Here is a 19413-nt window from a genome sequence, read left to right on the forward strand (position 1 = left end):
CGTGGTATACGCTGCACCTTGCAATAAATCGATTAGAACACATTATTACCACCAGAGATATGAACTTAATTGAAAATCCTTTTCTAAAAGGTGCAACGTACAACAAACGTATTATAAGTGAATAGGTATCAAATAGGTAACAGGGTATTAACCGAGCGCTGGAACAGGTGAATGCGCGCTAATAGGATAATTTCATCTCTAAGAACACATTGTTACCACCAGAGACATGAACACAATTACAAAACGATTTATTTTAAAGTGCAACGTATACCCTGCGCATTAAAAGCGAATAAGAACGAATAAGTAACAGGGTATTATCCGAGCGCTGGAACGGGAACATACGCGCTAATAAGGATATTTCATCTATAAGAACACATTATTACCACCAGAGAAATGAACACAATCAAAAAACGATTTATTTCAAGGTGCAACGTATACCCTGCGCATTAAAAGCGAATAAGGAAAGAATAAGTAACAGGGTATCAGTCGAGCGCTGAAACAGGTACATATATTCTATTAGGGTAATTTCACCTCTAAGAACCAACAGTTACCACCAGAGACACAAAGCTATGATACCGTGTGGAAGTGAATGTCAACCAAGCCTACATGCACGAATGTAACTAGCGATGAAAACTAACTATGGCATATCAATATTCAATTTTTACGAAGTTTTTGGATTATAAAATTAAAAAATTGTTATGTTTTTAGATAAAGTTTTTGTATTATTGAAACATTATATACCCTTCCGGAGCACCTGAGATCACCCCTAGTTTTTGTTGGGGTTCGTGTTGTTTATTCTTTAGTTTTCTATGTTGTGTCATGTGTACTATTGTTTTTCTGTTTGTCTTTTACATTTTTAGCCATGGCGTTGTCAGTTTGTTTTAGATTAATGAGTTTGACTGTCCCTTTGGTGTCTTTCGTCCCTCTTTTATAATGTAATTTGAAAAAAAAATATACCTATATGGTCCAAATACTCATATGGTCCGGCCCGTTAATAACCAAACGAGTATTATACTCATATGGTCATGACCATACCCGTATGGTCCAAATACTCATATGGTCCGGAACATATATAATGAACGCATTTCTAACCCTTTTGAAACCATAAAGCACATGCATATGTATAAAGAAAATTGCAAAAGATTTATATTTTTCTTTATTAGATACTATAATCAATAACAGATAAGAATAACAATACATTAAATCATTCGAAAACTGTTCATCTCAAAATGTTTACATGTTCAATAAATGTTCAATACTGTTCAATCACACAATTGACCACTGAGCGTTTTTCAGCTCTATTGTTTTTTTTTTACTATAGATTCAATTTTTACTTGAGGTCAACAATGTTAATTTTAGAACTGTATTTTCTTCAATTTAAGTACCTTGCTTAACTGCAAAAAAGATATGTTTTAGGAAAACAAAGTTCTCAATCCCAACTTCGAAGATATTTATAAATATCTTGTTTTGGACCACTTGGTATTTTTTGCAATTTATTTTAATGTTATGATAATGTACTTCAAAGGTTAGTTTTATTTATAGAGGAGATTAAAAAATGCAGAAGAATATAAGCTCTCTAAATATAAAAATGCTATATATTATATTCCCATGAAGCATTTAAATAAGAAAAGCAAAACCTGAACCTCGTTGGCATTTTGACTGTCCCTCTGGTATCTTTCGTCCCTCTTTTTTAGATATCCATGATTTATCCTTATTCTGTACATGGGATTTGAAAACTGACATGAATATTCTTTTAACTTGGGACCTCAATCAAAATATTTCCATAGCTTAACTCACCTGGGTTTATAGGTCCAGGCAATAACCTACCAGTTGTACCTTATGAGGACAAAACCTTTGCCGCAGGGATTTTTTTTATAAATTAAAGAGGGGAAGTGGTAGGGTCACCCTACCCCAAATTGGCACCTCAATCAACTCCCAAAATCAATCCCAACCTGCCTTTTGTGGTCATAAACTTTGTGTCAAAATTTCATAGATTTCTATTTACTTAAACTAAAGTTATAGTGCGAAAACTAAGAAAATGCTTATTTGGGCCCTTTTTGGCCCCTAATTCCTAAACTGTTGGGACCAAAACTTACAAAATCAATCCAAACCTTCCTTTTATGGTCTTGCTGTTTAAATTGCATAGCATAGATTTCTATTTACTTAAACTAAAGTTATAGTGCGAAAACCAAAAGTATTTGGACGACGACGACAACGCCAACGTGATACCAATATACGACCAAAAAATTAAAATTTTTGCGGTCGTATAAAAAAGTTAAAACACTTTACCCATCTTGGTCGTTGGGTCCAAACAACCTTAGGTAATTCCCTATCATTTGTACTTATTGTTGACAAAGCTGTGCCGTAGGGAATTTTTGATAAATTAAAGGTGGGAGGTGGTAACACTACCCAAACTTTAAACCTTATAAAACCTTACCCACCTTGGTCCCATCATTTGTACTAAGTGTGGACAAAACCTTTCCCGAGGGGATTTTTTTTTATGCATTGCAGAATAAAGGAGGTTGTTTCACCCTACCATAACTTTGGAACTCAACTAAAATAGTCCCACCTTTTACCACCTGGGGATTCGGGTCAAAGCAACCTTAGGCAATTGGATATTATTGGTACCGTGTGTGGATAAAAGCTTAGCATAAGGTTGTCTTAAACACATTTCATTTACCTTAAACTTCTCATTTCCTCTTGCTAAACTGCATCTGCTATGATTCTTTAATATGTACACATGTATGAATTTAAATGAAAATTTACACAGTCAAAGCTTATTTGACAAAAATAATCAAAATTATACTAAACCAAAGTGAACCAGAAAGTTGGGCATGGTAAAGACTGTAGTACAGGCACAAATACATCAACTTATATGCATAAGAGCATGTTTCCCTCTTTTTCTTTGAAGTAACCCAGTTTTAACATGACTGCATAAAATTCAAAATCGCAAAGTTTAAACAAATTTGGTAGAAATACAGGATAGTTAAAGAAAAGTTATTGAAATTTTAAAATCTTTAACCCCAAAGTAAATATTTGTGGACACTGCAACCAACGACAAAAGTCGCAGGCTCAACGAAAACCATGAAAGAGGATCAACATTGATACATAAGGTTTTAACAAGTGAAATAAAATGTAAGTAACAGATGGCATCACCTGGCCAAAATTTAACAATGAACACAAATAGAAAACATTTACATTATTTGATTGTCAAGTCTAAAAATAAACACTGTACTTCAGAATCATAAAATTTACTAATTGTAAATATACTGCATCAACATAATAATACATACTGGTCATATATATATAACGTAACGGTAACCAAATTGCACCGAATACCCAAATTGCACCTATTAAGCCAAAATAGTAAAAATAATCTAACAAGATTTCCTAGAGACCGTAAACTATTTGTATTTTTATGATTTGATACTATGCACATCTTTCAACATAGGTAAAACTATTTAGATATGCACAAAACGTTCACAGTATTTATCAACAGGTGAAGTGTTTCCAAAAAAAGCAAAATGTACTGAAACGTCACCATGCGACGTCATCAAAACGTCATCTTTTTAAAATGATCAAATACAATATGTTACAAGTATCCATTTAAAAAAAAATAAAGAGTAAACATTGACAAATATCCAATTGTTCAAAATATTTGAAGAAATTAAAAAAAAGCTCTGTTATTAGAATTTTGACAGTGCGAATTTAAGCATGGATGCAATTTGGGTACTCCTCCTTTCAGAATCATTGATGGTTTGGAGGTCAGTTTAGACCAATATTTCTATGATTCCATATGGATTAAAAATGAAATTGGTGTACTTCTATAATAAAGAAGGATACGGCTACAAAATAAACACAGAATGGAAATTTTTGTCTTTATCATAAAAAAACGTAGGTGAAAAAACTGTCAAAATAGGTGCAATTTGGGTACCGTCACGTTATATACACCAAGTGGTCCATAATTTGTATCATGATTACATTAATACTTTGTTCCATTGCATGATTTGTACCCATTTGACACAGGCTGTTTTTGTTTTGTTTGATTCATCATTCCTAATAAGGCCGTTAGTTTTCTTGTTTGAATTGTTTTACATTTTCTTATCAGGGCCTTTTATAGCTGACTATGCGGTATGGGCTTTGCTCATTGTTGAAGGCCATGCGGTGACCTATAATTGTTAATGTTTGTGTCATTTTGGTCTTTTGTGGATAGTTGTCTCATTGGCAATCATACCACATCTTCTTTTTTATATTTGCACATCATTTTTTCCAAGTGTTATATGTCTTAAATTGTATTTTAAACTTAACTATCTTTTTCAATTAGAGCGTTCATTTTTTTGCATACACAGGTCCAAGTTCTACTTATTTTCATTCTTCTAAATAATCAAAATTTGTATTCATTGAAATGTATACTCAAGTAATTCAACAGTATAACCAAAATCATATATAAAATAGTGTATAATGTTGCAAAGCATGAGCCAATAAAAAACAGTATTGTGCCTGCATAATTTCTACTTTCAGAATGATAAAACAGAAAAAACTATATTGACAATCCTGTGTATTGTTAGCTTAATTTTGTTGTAAAATTTAATATAGAAAATGTGGAAAAATATGAAAATTTTACAGATCATAACTATAAAACAACATTTTTGCTGTAAAATTAGTCAGTTGGCATTTCAACAACCAGACGTATAGTTTCGTCATTTGATCTAAATAATTTGTTTAATACTCCCGGACAGTTCGCATTTGAATTTCATTATTTCTCAAAAGATCACAATTTGAAGTTCGTTTGTCGTCATTTGAACGCATTTTCGTCACAATTGATATAAATTCCCATCAAAAACTTTGGACATTTCCATTTGAAATAAGTTCCTGTACTTTACATGATTAAACATATTTATCCTTGTCAACACAAATCACAAAAAAAATCACAGACACTGGATTTCTAATACTAGTAGTATTTCTTTGTCTTTGGTGTCAATGAGGTTGCACATTAGAGATCAGATCTAGATGATTGAGATAATGAAACAATCACTGCCTATTAGTATAAAACACAGTTGTCAGTGAATGCCTCGTACATGAGAGAGACTATGATCATGATGATATGATGGGATGTATACTGTTACATTCATCTAGATTTGGATATTCCTGAAATAAAAAAAAAAATATTTGAAGAAGTATTACAACTTTAGTTAAAAGTTAACGATGCAGGATGCAAAGTGATGAGAAAAGCTCACTTGGCCCTTCAGACCAGGTGAGCTAAAAATGGCAAAGTTTACTTAAAACTAATATGAGGCAGGCATTACCTGTAAATGGGGACGAAGTCTGTATGAATTATTTTTTTGTAACTTAAACATTTGTTAAAAAAAAAGAAACGGAAATACCTTAACGTTTCCGATTTTGGTTCTGTTGTTAAGGATTTTAGTTGTGACGTTATTTTAATTATGACGTCATATGCAATGTAAACAAAGAAACGCTATCATCAGGTAACATTTTTTCATATCAAGGAATTATTAAAAATGAAATTGGTATAGCGCGTTCCTTCCTATTTTATACTAGACTGATAAATATATATTTTACTCAAAGTTTCATACAAACGAGACCGGAAAAAGAAAGTACATTGTACATTTCTGCGCATGTCCGGGATTTCAAAACATGACATAAAAAAAATTGAACGATTTTGAGTTCATTACTTAAAACTACTAATTTAGAAGCAGGTTGTCTGATTCATTTGAAAATGTCAGGGCAGACAGATCTTGTCCTGATTAACAATATTACTCCATGTCAGATTTGATGTAAATGCTTTGGTTTCAGAGATTTAAGCCAAATCTACATTTTACCCTTATGTTCTATCTTTAGCTATGGAGGCCATTTTGGTTATATCTTTTAAACACTTTACCCCAATGATGATTGTGGCCAAGTTTGGTTAAGTTTGGCCCAGTAGTTTCAGAGGAGAAGATTTTTGTAAAAGTTCAGGCTAGGTGAGCTAAAAATAGCCAAATAATTTTGATGAGAGAAACCTGTGTTCAAAACCCATAACAATAAGTTTGTTTCACTTTTTTGTCATAATTCCATAAGATGTATCATCTCAAAGATTAAATGAACCTGTCAAAACATGGAAGTCGTCAAGTTAAAGTTAAAATAATTTGGAATTTTCTTGTTTCATAAATAATAAAAAAATAAAAATCTTCCTTTTGGATATCAAATAGTTATCAAAGGTACCAGGATTATAATTTAGTACGCCAGACGCGCGTTTCGTCTACATAAGACTCATCAGTGATGCTCATATCAAAATATTTATAAAGCCAAACAAGTACAAAGTTGAATAGCATTGAGGATCCAAAATTCCAAAAAGTTGTGCCAAATACGGCTAAGGTAATCTATGCCTGGGATAAGAAAATCCTTAGTTTTTCGAAAAATTCAAAGTTTTGTAACAGGAAATTTATTAAAATGACCACATTATTGATATTCAAACAGGAATTCATGACAACTGATGAATTCCAGGAAGACAACTATGAGGATCTGTTTGTGAAATGACAATATAATGTTGTCTTTGTCTGTGGACAAAACTTGGATGAGAATACCATGCATTTTTTGTTTATAACTGTTGAGTAATTATATTTCAAGGATAACGAATTTAAGAAATGATGACAAAATAGCATACCACTCATATTGCTAGAAATGTGAAACATATTTTTTTTTTCATATTTGTGGTCTTGAAAGATATTTTTTACTTTTTTTTCCTACCGACCAACTTGACTTTTTAATGTGAAAAATATGTAAACCAGCAAAATTGAAAAACCCTGGCCTAACAGAAAATACATACAAAATTACACTGACATTTGTATAATATAGACATATATTTGGGAACAAGATTTATAAAGTAAATATCAAACTTTAAATGAATTTATAAAAAAAACCATTTTGACTATTTATTTTTTCTGATAATTCCATAATTATAGAATAAATACTTACTTCACCTCTGTTGTCCATAGAGGTCAACATTTGATTAAAATCAATAACAAGGTTATTGAAAGATGGTCGCCCTGATGGATTCTCATGCCAACAGGACTGCATCGTTTTATTAATTATTTCTGAAGCATATGGAGGTCTGCCCATTCTATGACCTTCTTTTAAAAGTTCAAATAATCTTTCCACAGGTACAGATGGATAAGGATTCCCTCCGAGTGTAAATATCTCCCACAACAATACTCCATAGGACCAACTATGAAAAAAAGATTAAAATTGTTAAGAACAAGGATTAATATATTTATGAATAAATTTAAATTACTTAGTGAATCAAAATATGCTTTTATTTCAACCATCTTTGCAATTTTTTTTTACTTGAAGCAAGGTCCTATAAAAATCAGTCATCATAAAGTATCTGTAAGGCCTTTTTTTGGGGAAAATATTACTGCTGTAGAACCTGTGATATAAATTCGTTAAGGTGGTACCCAACACTTTAACTAAAATTAATTTGGCTCCTTTAATTTTCTTAAAATGTTGACAAAGTATTTACTTTGACCCTTTGACAAAAATATAAAAATTTCAAAAAGTTTGAACCAACTGTTTTATCAGAAAAATTACACTGGTTATATAGCAGTTTGACAAACACTTATTTTGATCATTGAGAAGCTTAATACTCCCTTATGAACACAATGTCATTAAAACGTTCTGCTGATTTTACAGAGTTATCTCCCTGTAGTGTTAGGTACCACCTTAAGATGATGTACAGGCATACATGTCAAGTGACATGATATTCGCGTGTAATACACGCTTTTTTAATAGTTTACACACGAGGATTTTGTCACATGGCGTGCATTGTACAGTACAATATGAAACAAGTTGAATTAAACTATAGTATCAGTCTTTTGACCTTTGTTTTCGTAAGACTTAATTTCCAGAACATCTACATCATGTTTCTTATAAATGCTAACACAAATTCTTTAGAATCTGGAATCATTTCACTGTTTGTTCAAATCTTTCAGTATTTTAGGCTATAAAATAAAATCCTCTGTTCAAAACAGTTCTCTTTTTTATGTTTTTATTAATATCCAATAATGGCACTTTTCCCTAGTTAATTAAGATTGGAGTTGAGTTCACCTACACAAGGGTGCAATCAACAGTTTTTTTTCTATGACATAATATTTTAGGGACTATGCATGAGTGACCCTTAGTGGTGGAAGGATTAATAAAGATACTTGTATAAAACTAGATATCACTGAAATCAGAATGATCTCTAGTTTATAATGAAATAAAAATAAAGCGACTTTTACTAAAGTTATGGTGCGAAAACCAAGAATAATGCTTACTTGGGCCCCTTTTTGGCCCCTAATTCCTAAACTGTTCAGACCTCAACTCCAAAAATCAATCCCAACCTTTCTTTTGTGGTCATAAACCTTGTGTTTAAATTTCATTGATTTCTATTTACTTATACTAAAGTTATTGTGCGAAAACCAAAAATAATGCTTATTTGGGCCCTTTTTTGGCCCCTAATTCCTAAACTGTTTGAACTAAAATCCCCAAAATCAATCCCAACCTTTCTTTTGTGGTCATAACCCTTGTGTCAAAATTTCATAGATTTCTATTTACTTAAACTAAAGTTATAGTGCGAAAACCAAGAAAATGCTTATTTGGGCCCTTTTTGGCCCCTAATTCCCCCAAAATCAATCCCAACCTTCCTTTTGTGGTTATAAACCTTGTTTTAAAATTTCATAGATTTCTATTAACTTTTACTAAAGTTAGAGTGCGAAAACTAAAAGTATTCGGACGACGACGCAAACGTGATAGCAATATACGACGAAAAATTAAAATTTTTGCGGTCGTATAAAAATCTAAATACATGGACAGCGATTTCCTGTCGAGCTTGCAAATGCATGCATCGTTTCACTTCTTAGGGTATTGATCAGTGTACACGGCCGATAACTTATATCTTTCAATTTTGAACTATTAGGTGTATAATATACATCTCTATCTTGCGTGTCCGAAAGTGATATAATATATAGTCATTACTAAACTCATACGCTTGTTTATGAATAACATTTCTGGTGAAAAGAAAATTATTTATAAAAATATAAATAATACCAAAAAAAACCAACAGATTTGATGAAGTAAAAATCTATATACATATTTTTTCCAAGGGTAAATTTGGTAAAATGTAATATATACTTGTTGTCAATGGTGAAGGACAGATTGGAACATGCCAGAAATATTGATTTAAAAAAATGTACGCACTTGTCGACCATTCGTATATATGCCTGGATAATAAGTTAAGGAACTATAGCGCAAATTAAAATATATACATGTTTACATAAAGCATAAGAAAGAAACATACATTTTGCGTAAATTGGGGTAAAAGTTTTGTAAAATGACTAGTCCACGTATGCCAACAGTATGTAATCATCAAATGTCAATAGACTATTGTATACAAAAAGAAGAAGAAGAAGAAGAAGAAGAGATTTAAATACAGGTCGATATTATACAATTACTGTCTTTTGATGAGGTAAATATGTGGTTTTATTGACTTTTGGAAAACTGATATTCACTGAGGCCGACGGTCTAAAATTGACTATAAAGGGCAATAACTCCTAAAGGGGTCAACTGACCATTTCCGTCATGTTGACTTATTTGTAAATCTTACTTTGCTGAACATTATTCCTGTTTACAGTTTATCTCTATCTATAATAATATTCAAGATAATAACCAAAAACAGCAAAATTTCTTTAAAATTACCAATTCAGGGACAGTAACCCAACAACAGGTTGTCTGATTCATCTGAAAATTTCAGGGCAGATAGATCTTGACCTGATAAACAATATTATCCCATGTCAGATTTGCTCTAAATGCTTTGGTTTTTGAGTTATAAGCCAAAAACTGCATTTGACCCCTATTTTCTATTTTTAGCAATGGCGACCATGTTTGTTGATAGATCACAACTTCGGATACAATTTACAAACTAGATACCCTAAGGAACATTCAGTTAAAGTTTGCAAGTATTTGGCCCAGTAGTTTCAGAGGAGAAGATTTTTGTAAAAGATTACTAAGATTTACGAAAAATGGTTAAAAATTGACTATAAAGGGCAATAACTCCTACCTAAAGGGGTCAACTGACCATTTCCGTCATGTTGACTTATTTGTAAATCTTACTTTGCTGAACATTATTCCTGTTTACAGTTTATCTCTATCTATAATAATATTCAAGATAATAACCAAAAACAGCAAAATTTCCTTAAAATTACCAATTCAGGGGCAGCAACCCAACAACAGGTTGTCTGATTCATCTGAAAATTTCAGGGCAGATAGATCTTGACCTGATAAACAATATTACCCCATGTCAGATTAGCTCTAAATGCTTTGGTTTTTGAGTTATAAGCCAAAAACTGCATTTGACCCCTATGTTCTATTTTTAGCAATGGCGACCATGTTTGTTGATAGATCAAAACTTCGGATACAATTTATAAATTAGATACCCTAAGGAACATTCAGTTAAAGTTTGAAAGTATTTGGTCCAGTAGTTTCAGAGGAGAAGATTCTTGAAATAGTTTACGACGACGACAGACGACGACAGACGACGGACGCCAAGTGATGGCATAAGCTCACTTGTCCCTTCGGGACAGGTGAGCTAAAAAGGAAGAAATTCATCATCATCACAATTGTTCCGACATGTATGTAATATGTACGCAACTAGAAGTACACTAATAATCCTTGAGGGATGTGAATATTTCCCAGGAAAACTATAGAGTATCAAAGTTTCAAATCAATTTCAGAATTTATTTTCTCTCTTGATATTCAATGACAGCAATTTAAAGAATAAACTGCTTGTCCGCTTTAGGGGTATTCTTTCCAGTTGAAACAGACTTATAATTACATTAAAAAATAGGGAAAGATGACATTATATTTGTTCAATTTTTTTATACATCGTTGGTCAAATAGCTAAAGTATTATATATAGTTACGGTGTGAGACGAAGAGTATTTTAAGAAGGACATTCCCGATTATGTATAAATTTTGTTGATGTTTTTCACACTTGAAAAGCATTGGACCCTTTGGACCTTAATGTAGACCCATTTGAAAACAGGACCAAAAATAAAGAATCTGAATATACGGTTAGATTTAGCATATCAGAGAGCCCCAAATAATTAATTTTTTGATGAAATCAAACAAAGTTTAATTTTGGACCCTTTTGGCCCCGAATTGATAAGGACCAAAACTCCCAAAATCAATTCAAATCTTCCTTTTGTGGTCATAAACCTTGTGTTAAAATTTCATAGATTTCCATTTAATTATACTAAAGTTATTGAGCAACAAACAAGAAAAATGCTTATTTTGGACCTGTTTTTGGCCTCCAATTCCTAAACTGTAGGGACTAAAACTCTCAAAATCAATCTCGACCTTCCTTTTGTGGTCAAAAACCTTGTGTATATATTTCATAGATTTCTATTTCCTTTTACTTAAGTTTGAGTGTGAAAACCAAATGTCTTCGGACACCAACAACGACGACATTGACGCCGAGGCCAACATGATACCTATATACATGTACAACCAAAAAATTCACAATTTTTGCGGTTGTATGAAAACTGCAAAAATTGCGTGGCAGCAGCCCAATAATGGGTTATTAAAAATTGTCTGAAAATTTCAGGGTTGATAAATCTTGACGAATTGAACAATTTTACGCCATGTCAGATTTGCTAAGTAAAAGCTTTAGTTTTTGAGAAATATGCCAGAATAGGCATTTGACACCTTTTATAAACTAGATACCTTAAGAAACATTTATTTAAAGGTTGAAGATATTTGGCCTAGTAGTTTCAGAGGATAAGATTTTTGAAATATGAATCTAGACAGAAGACCACAGACACCAAGTGATGGCATAAGCTCACATGGGGCCAAAAGCTGGTGAGCTAAAAAATAGCAGCAACTATATTTTCCAAAAGCAGTACTTATAATGTGGCATTTAAACACCAAAAAACAAATTTTTTGTTCTTTGTTAATGTTTTTAAAACAATCAACTTTACATTGGAGGATCCAGAGGGGGGTTTCGGGGGTTGAAACCCCCCCTTTTTTTTGGCAGATCAATGCATTTGAATGGGGACAAATAGTTGGAACACCCCCTTTGTCCTGGGTTGGGAACCCCCATTTTTAAATTGGCTGGATCCGCCCCTGACTTTATATCTTTCTGAAGATAACATTTAACATGTATTTTTGTTAGAAGTGAAAACAAGAACTTGAATAATTAACTTACACATCACTCTTGGAAGTATATTTTCTGTCAAATAATGCCTCTGGAGCCATCCATTTCACAGGTAGTCGACCCTGCAATAAAAACATTATCCATTAATACTTATTGCATGATGGCTGCTTAAAATCCAATGGCCAAAGTATATATGCATGTTTAGGTTTTATATACCTATATGGAGTTATTTTCTTTCAGAACGACAGGTCATTCTTTTTCAGAATCAACCCTGACGATACCATGTTTCAATGAAATATGCTCAAAGGCATAAAATAATAACCTGTGTGAGGTCATTATTTTCCTTTATAAAAATGCAATCTATAACTTACTTCAAAATTTTATTCGTCTGATAGTTTTTTGTTGCTGATTTGGAAATTTATATTTTAAAGTTCAATCGATGATAGATGAAAAAGAAACCTTCATTGCCCGCATTTTAATTTTAGAAACAAATAACGTGAAGCTTTGTTAATTTATCGCTACAATAAAGAAACATTATCATATACATGAGATGAATTTTAATACAGACTTTCATAAATAACAAGAGGCTCTCAAGAGCCTGAATCGCTCACCTTAATTTTTTGGTTAAATCTCTCATCAATGATTATTTTGGCTTTTCAATTTATTTAAATGTTCTTTGAATTGTCCTATTTTCTTCAAAAGCAAAAAAAACCAAGAGGCTGTCACAACGACAGCAAACCGGATTTATTTACATTTATTTGTGTCCTGGCAATATCACAAGAACCATTACTGATGAATGGTGAAAGTGAAAATCATCAATATCAAATTTGACCTCCATTTTGTCATCAGTATCAACATTTTGAAATAATAATATTTGAAAAGCTTAGATTGAATGGTTCATGAGTAAATGCAACAACGTGAATGGAAACGCCATTTTACAATCTTTCAAGAACCATAACTCCTGAACAGTAAAAGTCAAAATCGTCATTATTTAACTTGACCTCCATTTTGTTATCAGTAACAGCATATTCAAATTTTGGAAGCTTTGGTAGAACAGTTCATGCATAAATGCACGGACACGACTGGAAACTCCATTTTTCAATCTTTCAAGAACCATAACTCCTGAACGGTAAAAGTCAAAATCATCATTATTACACTTGACCTCCATTTTGTCATCAGTAACAACATATTAAAATTTGGGAAGCTTTGGTAGAACAGTTCATGCGTAAATGCACATACACGACTGGAAATTTCATTTTTCAATCTTTCAAGAACCATAACTCCTGAACGGTAAAAGTCAAAATCGCCATTATTGAACTTGACCTTCATTTAGTTGTCAGTAACAACATATTAAAATTTTAAAAGCTTTGGTTGAACGGTTCATGAGTTAATGCACGGACAACATTTGATTGCCGCCCGCCCGCCCGCCGTACATCCCTAAATCAATAACCGACATTTTTGTCACAAAAATCCGGTTAAAAATTGTTAAAAAAATAACCACTTTTCCGCGATAGAAATGACATTTCAAATAGAAAAAAAACCATACCCCTCCCCCTTTTCCATAAACTAAGTGGTACAATAAGTTACTTACAATGTGTCTTGTATTTGTCATACACCGTTATCGGATGGTAACAATACATTTGTGTCTTACTTCATGCAGTTACAGTAACATACCTGTCAACTGACCCGTATTCTGCGGGTGTGACCCGAGATTTTCACAATTCTGAGGGATCACCCGGAACACCCGCCAGGTCATTGAAATAACCCGGGAATTCCGAAAATGACCCGATTTCACCCGTATTTCTTAGCCTTGAGATTGATTTCATAAGTAATATTCCTTTGAAATACCGGCAAATTCGTAATTCTTCCATGAACAGAAAGTTCATCTAGCTATGTAAACTGTCAAATTAAGTGACCCATTAAGTGCATGGCTTCACTTGACAGCTTTGGTGTGAAACACACTGTTAATTAACACCAATTACCTTAGCTTTAGGTCGTAAATAAATTGTGCCATTGGTTTACAAACTGAACTAGAGTTACTTCCCCTTATTTGTCACCATTCAAAATTATTTCTTATATTTACGTTTTATGGGTGAAAAAGATTAAATCATAAAAATATAAAATTCAAATACATATTGAAAAATAACTTAATTTTTCATTATTTTTATACCTTTATACAATTTTTAAAAAAAAGTTGAAAATTAGTTTTTACATTTATACTTCCTTTAACTGTATTACTATATTTTATCATAGTCTAATTTCCTTGTTCAATGAAAAATACTATGGTTAAGGGCTACATAGTCAGTAGTCTCAAACATTTAAGAATAACATTAAATTCTAGTGTTTGATGATTGTAGTGTTTTTTCTCAAAAAGTAAAGCACATAAGACTGAGTTACACAAATTTATAACAATCTTTAAATGTGCAATGAAATAATATTTAATAAGATTTAAAATGACTTAACAAAGTGAACATGCATTGATGTTTTGGTATCTTTGATATACATTATAAGAAAATGTACCATAAATACTGAAATTCAGCTCGAAAAAGTTTGTACGCGTTATGACCTTAGATTTGATTCTTCAATGCAGGTCATGACCTGCATTTTCATCGTCACAGGTTGACAGGTATGCAGTAATATTCTTATTGTGTATGGATAATATTTTTTAAAAGATTTATATCTAGATTAATTTGTGAGTTTTATTTCACATTCTAACTGAGTCGTAGGGTGTATTAAAACCTGAACGCATTAGAAAGGAATATCCCACTTAAAATAGGATACTAAATTTTGCAAATCTTTATAAAAACTAATTTTTTTTTGACGGTATATAAGTCAGATAATGCATATTTTAAGGTTTTTCTTGTCGTAGAACACCTCTCGGGTTGTCAGGATTGCTCAGAGAAAGACCTCCCTACGGTCGGTCTTTCATTTGATCAATCCTGACACCCCTCAGGGTGTTCTAGGACAAGAAAAACCTTAAAATAAGCATTATCTATAACATAATGTTAACAATATGAATTTATAATACTTTGTGTTGAATTCTTAACTGAACTGAAATCTTATTTTTATACCTTACATTATATAGTAATTAGTTGATTGGCTAATACCGAATCATGTGTCATAGTTTAATTTCAATGTATTTTCTAACAAAAAATATGTCCAGAGTACACAGATGCCCCACTTGCACTATCATTTTTATGTTCAATGGACCATGAAATTGGGTAAAAATCTAATTTGGCATTAAAATTAGAAAGATCATACCATAGGGAAAGTGTGTTTTAAGTTTCAAGTTGATTGGACTTCAAAATCTTAAACCTGGAGCAGAACAGATGGAAGAACAGACAGACAGATGCCCAGACTGGAAAACTGGGGCATAAAGTATGTTCCCTTGAATTTGACAGTTGCAGGTAATTAATCCTATATTTTATTACAGTACATTAAACATGTATGGGAGGTTAACATTTATCTTTGGTATTTCAAACAAGAGGCTCTCAAGAGCCTGAATCGCTCACCTGAATTTTTTTGGTTTAATCTCTCATCAATGATTATTTTGGCTTTTCAATTTATTTAAATGTTCTTGAAATCGTCCTATTCTCTTCAAAAGCCAAAAAAAAAATCAATTTCTCCTATGTTCTATTTTAGCCATAGGAGCTATGTTTCTTGACATACAAGGAAATGAAATATAAAATTTATACTAGATACTCTGAAACTCTGAAACTCATTTAGCCTAAGTTTGGCTGAAATTGATACAGCAGTTTCAAAGGAGAAGATTTTTTAAAGTAAGTCAACATGATGAACAAATTGTGAAAAAAGTTTTTAAAGGGCAATAACTCCTTAAGAGGTCAATTGACAATTTTGGTCAAATTGACTTATTTGTAGATCTTACTTTGCTGATCATTTTTGCTGTTTACAGTTTATCTTTATCTATAATAATATTCAAGATAATGACCAAAAACTGCAAAATTTCCTTAAAATTTCCAATTTAGTGGCAGCAACCCAACAATGGTTTGTTTGATTCATCTGAAAATTTCAGGGCTGATAGATCTTGACCTAATGAACATTTTTACCCCATGTCAGATTTGCTCTAAATGCTTTCGTTTTTGAGATATAAGCCAAAAACTGCATTTGACCCCTATGTTCTATTTTAGGTAACGGCGGCCATGTTTTTTGACGGATCAAAAATCGAAGCGCACACTTTGTGCAGGATACTCTAAGGAACAATCATGCTAAGTTTCATTTAAATCCATTCAGTAGTTTCAGAGGAGAAGATTTTTTAAAGTTAGCAAATATGATGAACAAATTGAGAAAAATTGCCATTAAAGGACAATAACCCCTTAAGGGGTCAATTGACAATTTTGGTCATATTAACTTATTTGTAGATCTTACTTTGCTGATCATTTTTGCTGTTTACAGTTTATCTTTATCTATAATAATATTCAAGATAATGACCAAAAACTGCAAAATTTCCTTAAAATTACCAATTAAGTGGCAGCAACCCAACAATGGTTTGTTTGATTCATCTGAAAATTTCAGGGCTGATAGATCTTGACCTAATGAACATTTTTACCCCACGTCAGATTTGCTCTAAATGCTTTCGTTTTCGAGATATAAGCCAAAAACTGCATTTGACCCCTATGTTCTATTTTAGGTAACGGCGGCCATGTTTTTTGACGGATCAAAAATCGAAGCGCACACTTTGTGCAGGATACTCTAAGGAACAATCATGCTAAGTTTCATTCAAATCCATTCAGTAGTTTCAGAGGAGAAGATGTTTGAAAAATTGTTAACGACGACAACGACGACGGACGCCAAGTGATAAGAAAAGCTCACATGGCCTTTTAGGCCAGGTGAGCTAAAAACCATTACTTTTTATTTTGGGTTTCAGTAGAATTTTTTGGAAACTTTGGAAAGCGTATAACACATATTAAATAAGGGGGTATTTGATTGGTTAACTTCAAGTGATGGTTATTTTCTTATATGCAATGAAATGTCATGTCAAATTTTTTATGAAAAGTGCAAATTAAACAGACTGATTGGGGGAAATCAATGGTCGTATTACACCTTTAGTTTTTGTTCAAAAATTTCAGGGCAGATAGATCAAAGCCTGATGAACATTTCAACTCATTTCAGATTTACTGTAGATGTTTTAGTTCCAGAGATATCAGCCAAAAACTACATTTTACCCCTTTGTTATATTTTTAGCCATGACAGACATTTTTGATAGTCAGGGTCTTAAATTTAAGACACAATTTTCTAAACTAATACCAATAGTGATTAAGTCCAAGTCTGGTAACATTTGGTTTATTAGTTTTTAGAGAAAAAGATTTTTGTAAAAAGTAATGGACAATGACAACGACAGACAACTGACACAAAGTATTGAGAAAAGCTATCTTGACCCATAGGGCCAGGTGAGCTTTAAATGTCTTACATCTCCAGTCTTTCTGTAATAATCCACATTGGTAAGATTTCTGGTCAAACCAAAATCTCCAATTTTTAGGACATCTTCAGCAACTAACACATTTCTTGCAGCTAAATCTCTGTGAATACACTGTAATAGAAAAACAAAAACTATTAAATCATACTTAAACTTGACCTCTTTGTCCATACAAGAAGGAGTGCTCTAGTGTTACTTATCTATTCTCTATATGAGCAATCACAAAGAAATTATTTTTTACCACTACAAGCTGACAAAATATGCATTTTTCAGTTTAGCTTTTTACCAAATATGAAGCTAACAAAAAAAATTCAGACTAGAGGCTCTTAAGAGCCTGTGTCACTCACCTTGGTCTATATTCATATTAAACAAAGGACACAGATGGATTCATGACAAAATTGTGTTTTGGTGATGGTGATGTGTTTGTAGATCTTACTTTACTGAACATTCTTGCTACTTACAATTTTCTATATAAACTTGGCCCATTTGTTAGAGAGGAAAATATTTTGTAAAATTAAACAAAATTTACCAAAGTTTAATGAAAATTGTTAAAAAAAAATTTGACTATAAAGGGCAATAACTCCTTAAGGGTTCAACTGACCATTTAAACAAAATTTCCTTTAAGATATTAGCTTTTGATCATAAACAAGCTTAAATACAGTCTCTGATGCATGATTTTTTCTATTATTAATTGTTTTTGGCTTTTAACTAGCTGTCAGTACTCTCAAATCGTATTTTCTTGTTAATATAACTTGTTGATACTTTTCATAATGTTTTTTTGTTATTTTATATGGATCTTGTCTTGATTTGATTTTTTAAACCAGCTTTGATTATTTGGAATATCTACTAATTTTCACTTCTTTTTTTCTTCAAAAAAGTGATTATTTTCGAAGGGTTAAATATTTCATGGTGGTGTCTTGCCATGGCTTTGTTTGGACTTATTTGTTTGCTTTTTGGCCTTGAATGTTTGTCCCTAATATTTTATTAACTGTACATTTGCATTCAGGTATCGCAGTTCAAATTTATTCGTTCATAGTGTGCTAATTTATGTTTTTTGATTGAGTTATAAGCCTTCCAATTGATATTTTATCGTGTGGTTTTCTATGTTTTGATGTTATGCTATTGTTTCAGAAAAAGGGAGAAGGTTTGGTATCATTAACACATTTAATCATACTACAAATGTTTGCACCTGTCCTAAGTCAGGAATCTGATGTTGTCGTTTGTTTATGTGATTTATACATGTATCTCGTTTCTTGTTTTTTTTATATATATTAGACCGTTGGTTTTCCTGATTGAATGGTTTTACACTAGTAATTTTGAAGCCCTTTATAGCTGTTTGTTCGGTGTGAGCCAAGGCTCCTGGTTGAAAGCTGTACATTGACCTATAATGCATATGGTTTACTTTTATAAATTGTTATTTTGATGGAGAGTTGTCGCATTGGCACTCACACCACATCTTCCTATATCTATTTTGTGCAAATTAGAAATAGTATAAGAAAGTCATTAAAATTTCAAAAACTTAAACCACAGAGTGAATGTGTTGTTTCCTAGCAGAAGATCTAATATAAAAAAGAAGATGTGGTATGATTGCCAATGAGACAACTATCCACAAAAGACCAAATTGACACAAACATTAACAACTATAGGTCATCGTACGGCCTTCAACAATGAGCAAAGCCCATACCGCATAGTCAGCTATAATAGGCCCCGATAAGACAATGTAAAACAATTCAAACGAGAAAACTAACGGCCTTATTTATGAAAAAAAATGAACGAAAAACAAATATGTAACA

The 19413-nt window shown here is 32.1% G+C and overlaps 3 protein-coding genes across 4 annotated transcripts in view; 1 reads left to right on the forward strand and 2 right to left on the reverse strand.

The window, feature by feature from the left end:
• LOC139501021 (uncharacterized) overlaps window positions 1–19413 on the reverse strand; it is a 455879-nt gene that overhangs the window by 178873 nt on the left and 257593 nt on the right. The gene's annotated exons all lie outside the window — the stretch shown is intronic.
• The window catches only part of LOC139501019 (beta-1,3-N-acetylglucosaminyltransferase radical fringe-like), a 138166-nt gene that overhangs the window by 86467 nt on the left and 32286 nt on the right, over window positions 1–19413 (forward strand). The gene's annotated exons all lie outside the window — the stretch shown is intronic.
• The window catches only part of LOC139501017 (fibroblast growth factor receptor 2-like), a 47218-nt gene continuing 28943 nt past the window's right edge, over window positions 1139–19413 (reverse strand). For both annotated transcript variants that reach the window (XM_071289960.1, XM_071289961.1), the window contains exons 12-15: window positions 17615–17734; window positions 12238–12308; window positions 6976–7225; window positions 1139–5148 (exon numbers count right to left, since the gene is read on the reverse strand). In XM_071289960.1, the coding sequence (XP_071146061.1) occupies window positions 5095–5148; window positions 6976–7225; window positions 12238–12308; window positions 17615–17734 (495 nt within the window). In that variant the 3' untranslated portion in view covers window positions 1139–5094. The remainder of the gene's footprint in view (window positions 5149–6975; window positions 7226–12237; window positions 12309–17614; window positions 17735–19413) is intronic.

This window comes from Mytilus edulis, chromosome 13, assembly GCF_963676685.1.
Source record: "Mytilus edulis chromosome 13, xbMytEdul2.2, whole genome shotgun sequence".
Lineage (NCBI taxonomy): Eukaryota > Metazoa > Mollusca > Bivalvia > Mytilida > Mytilidae > Mytilus > Mytilus edulis.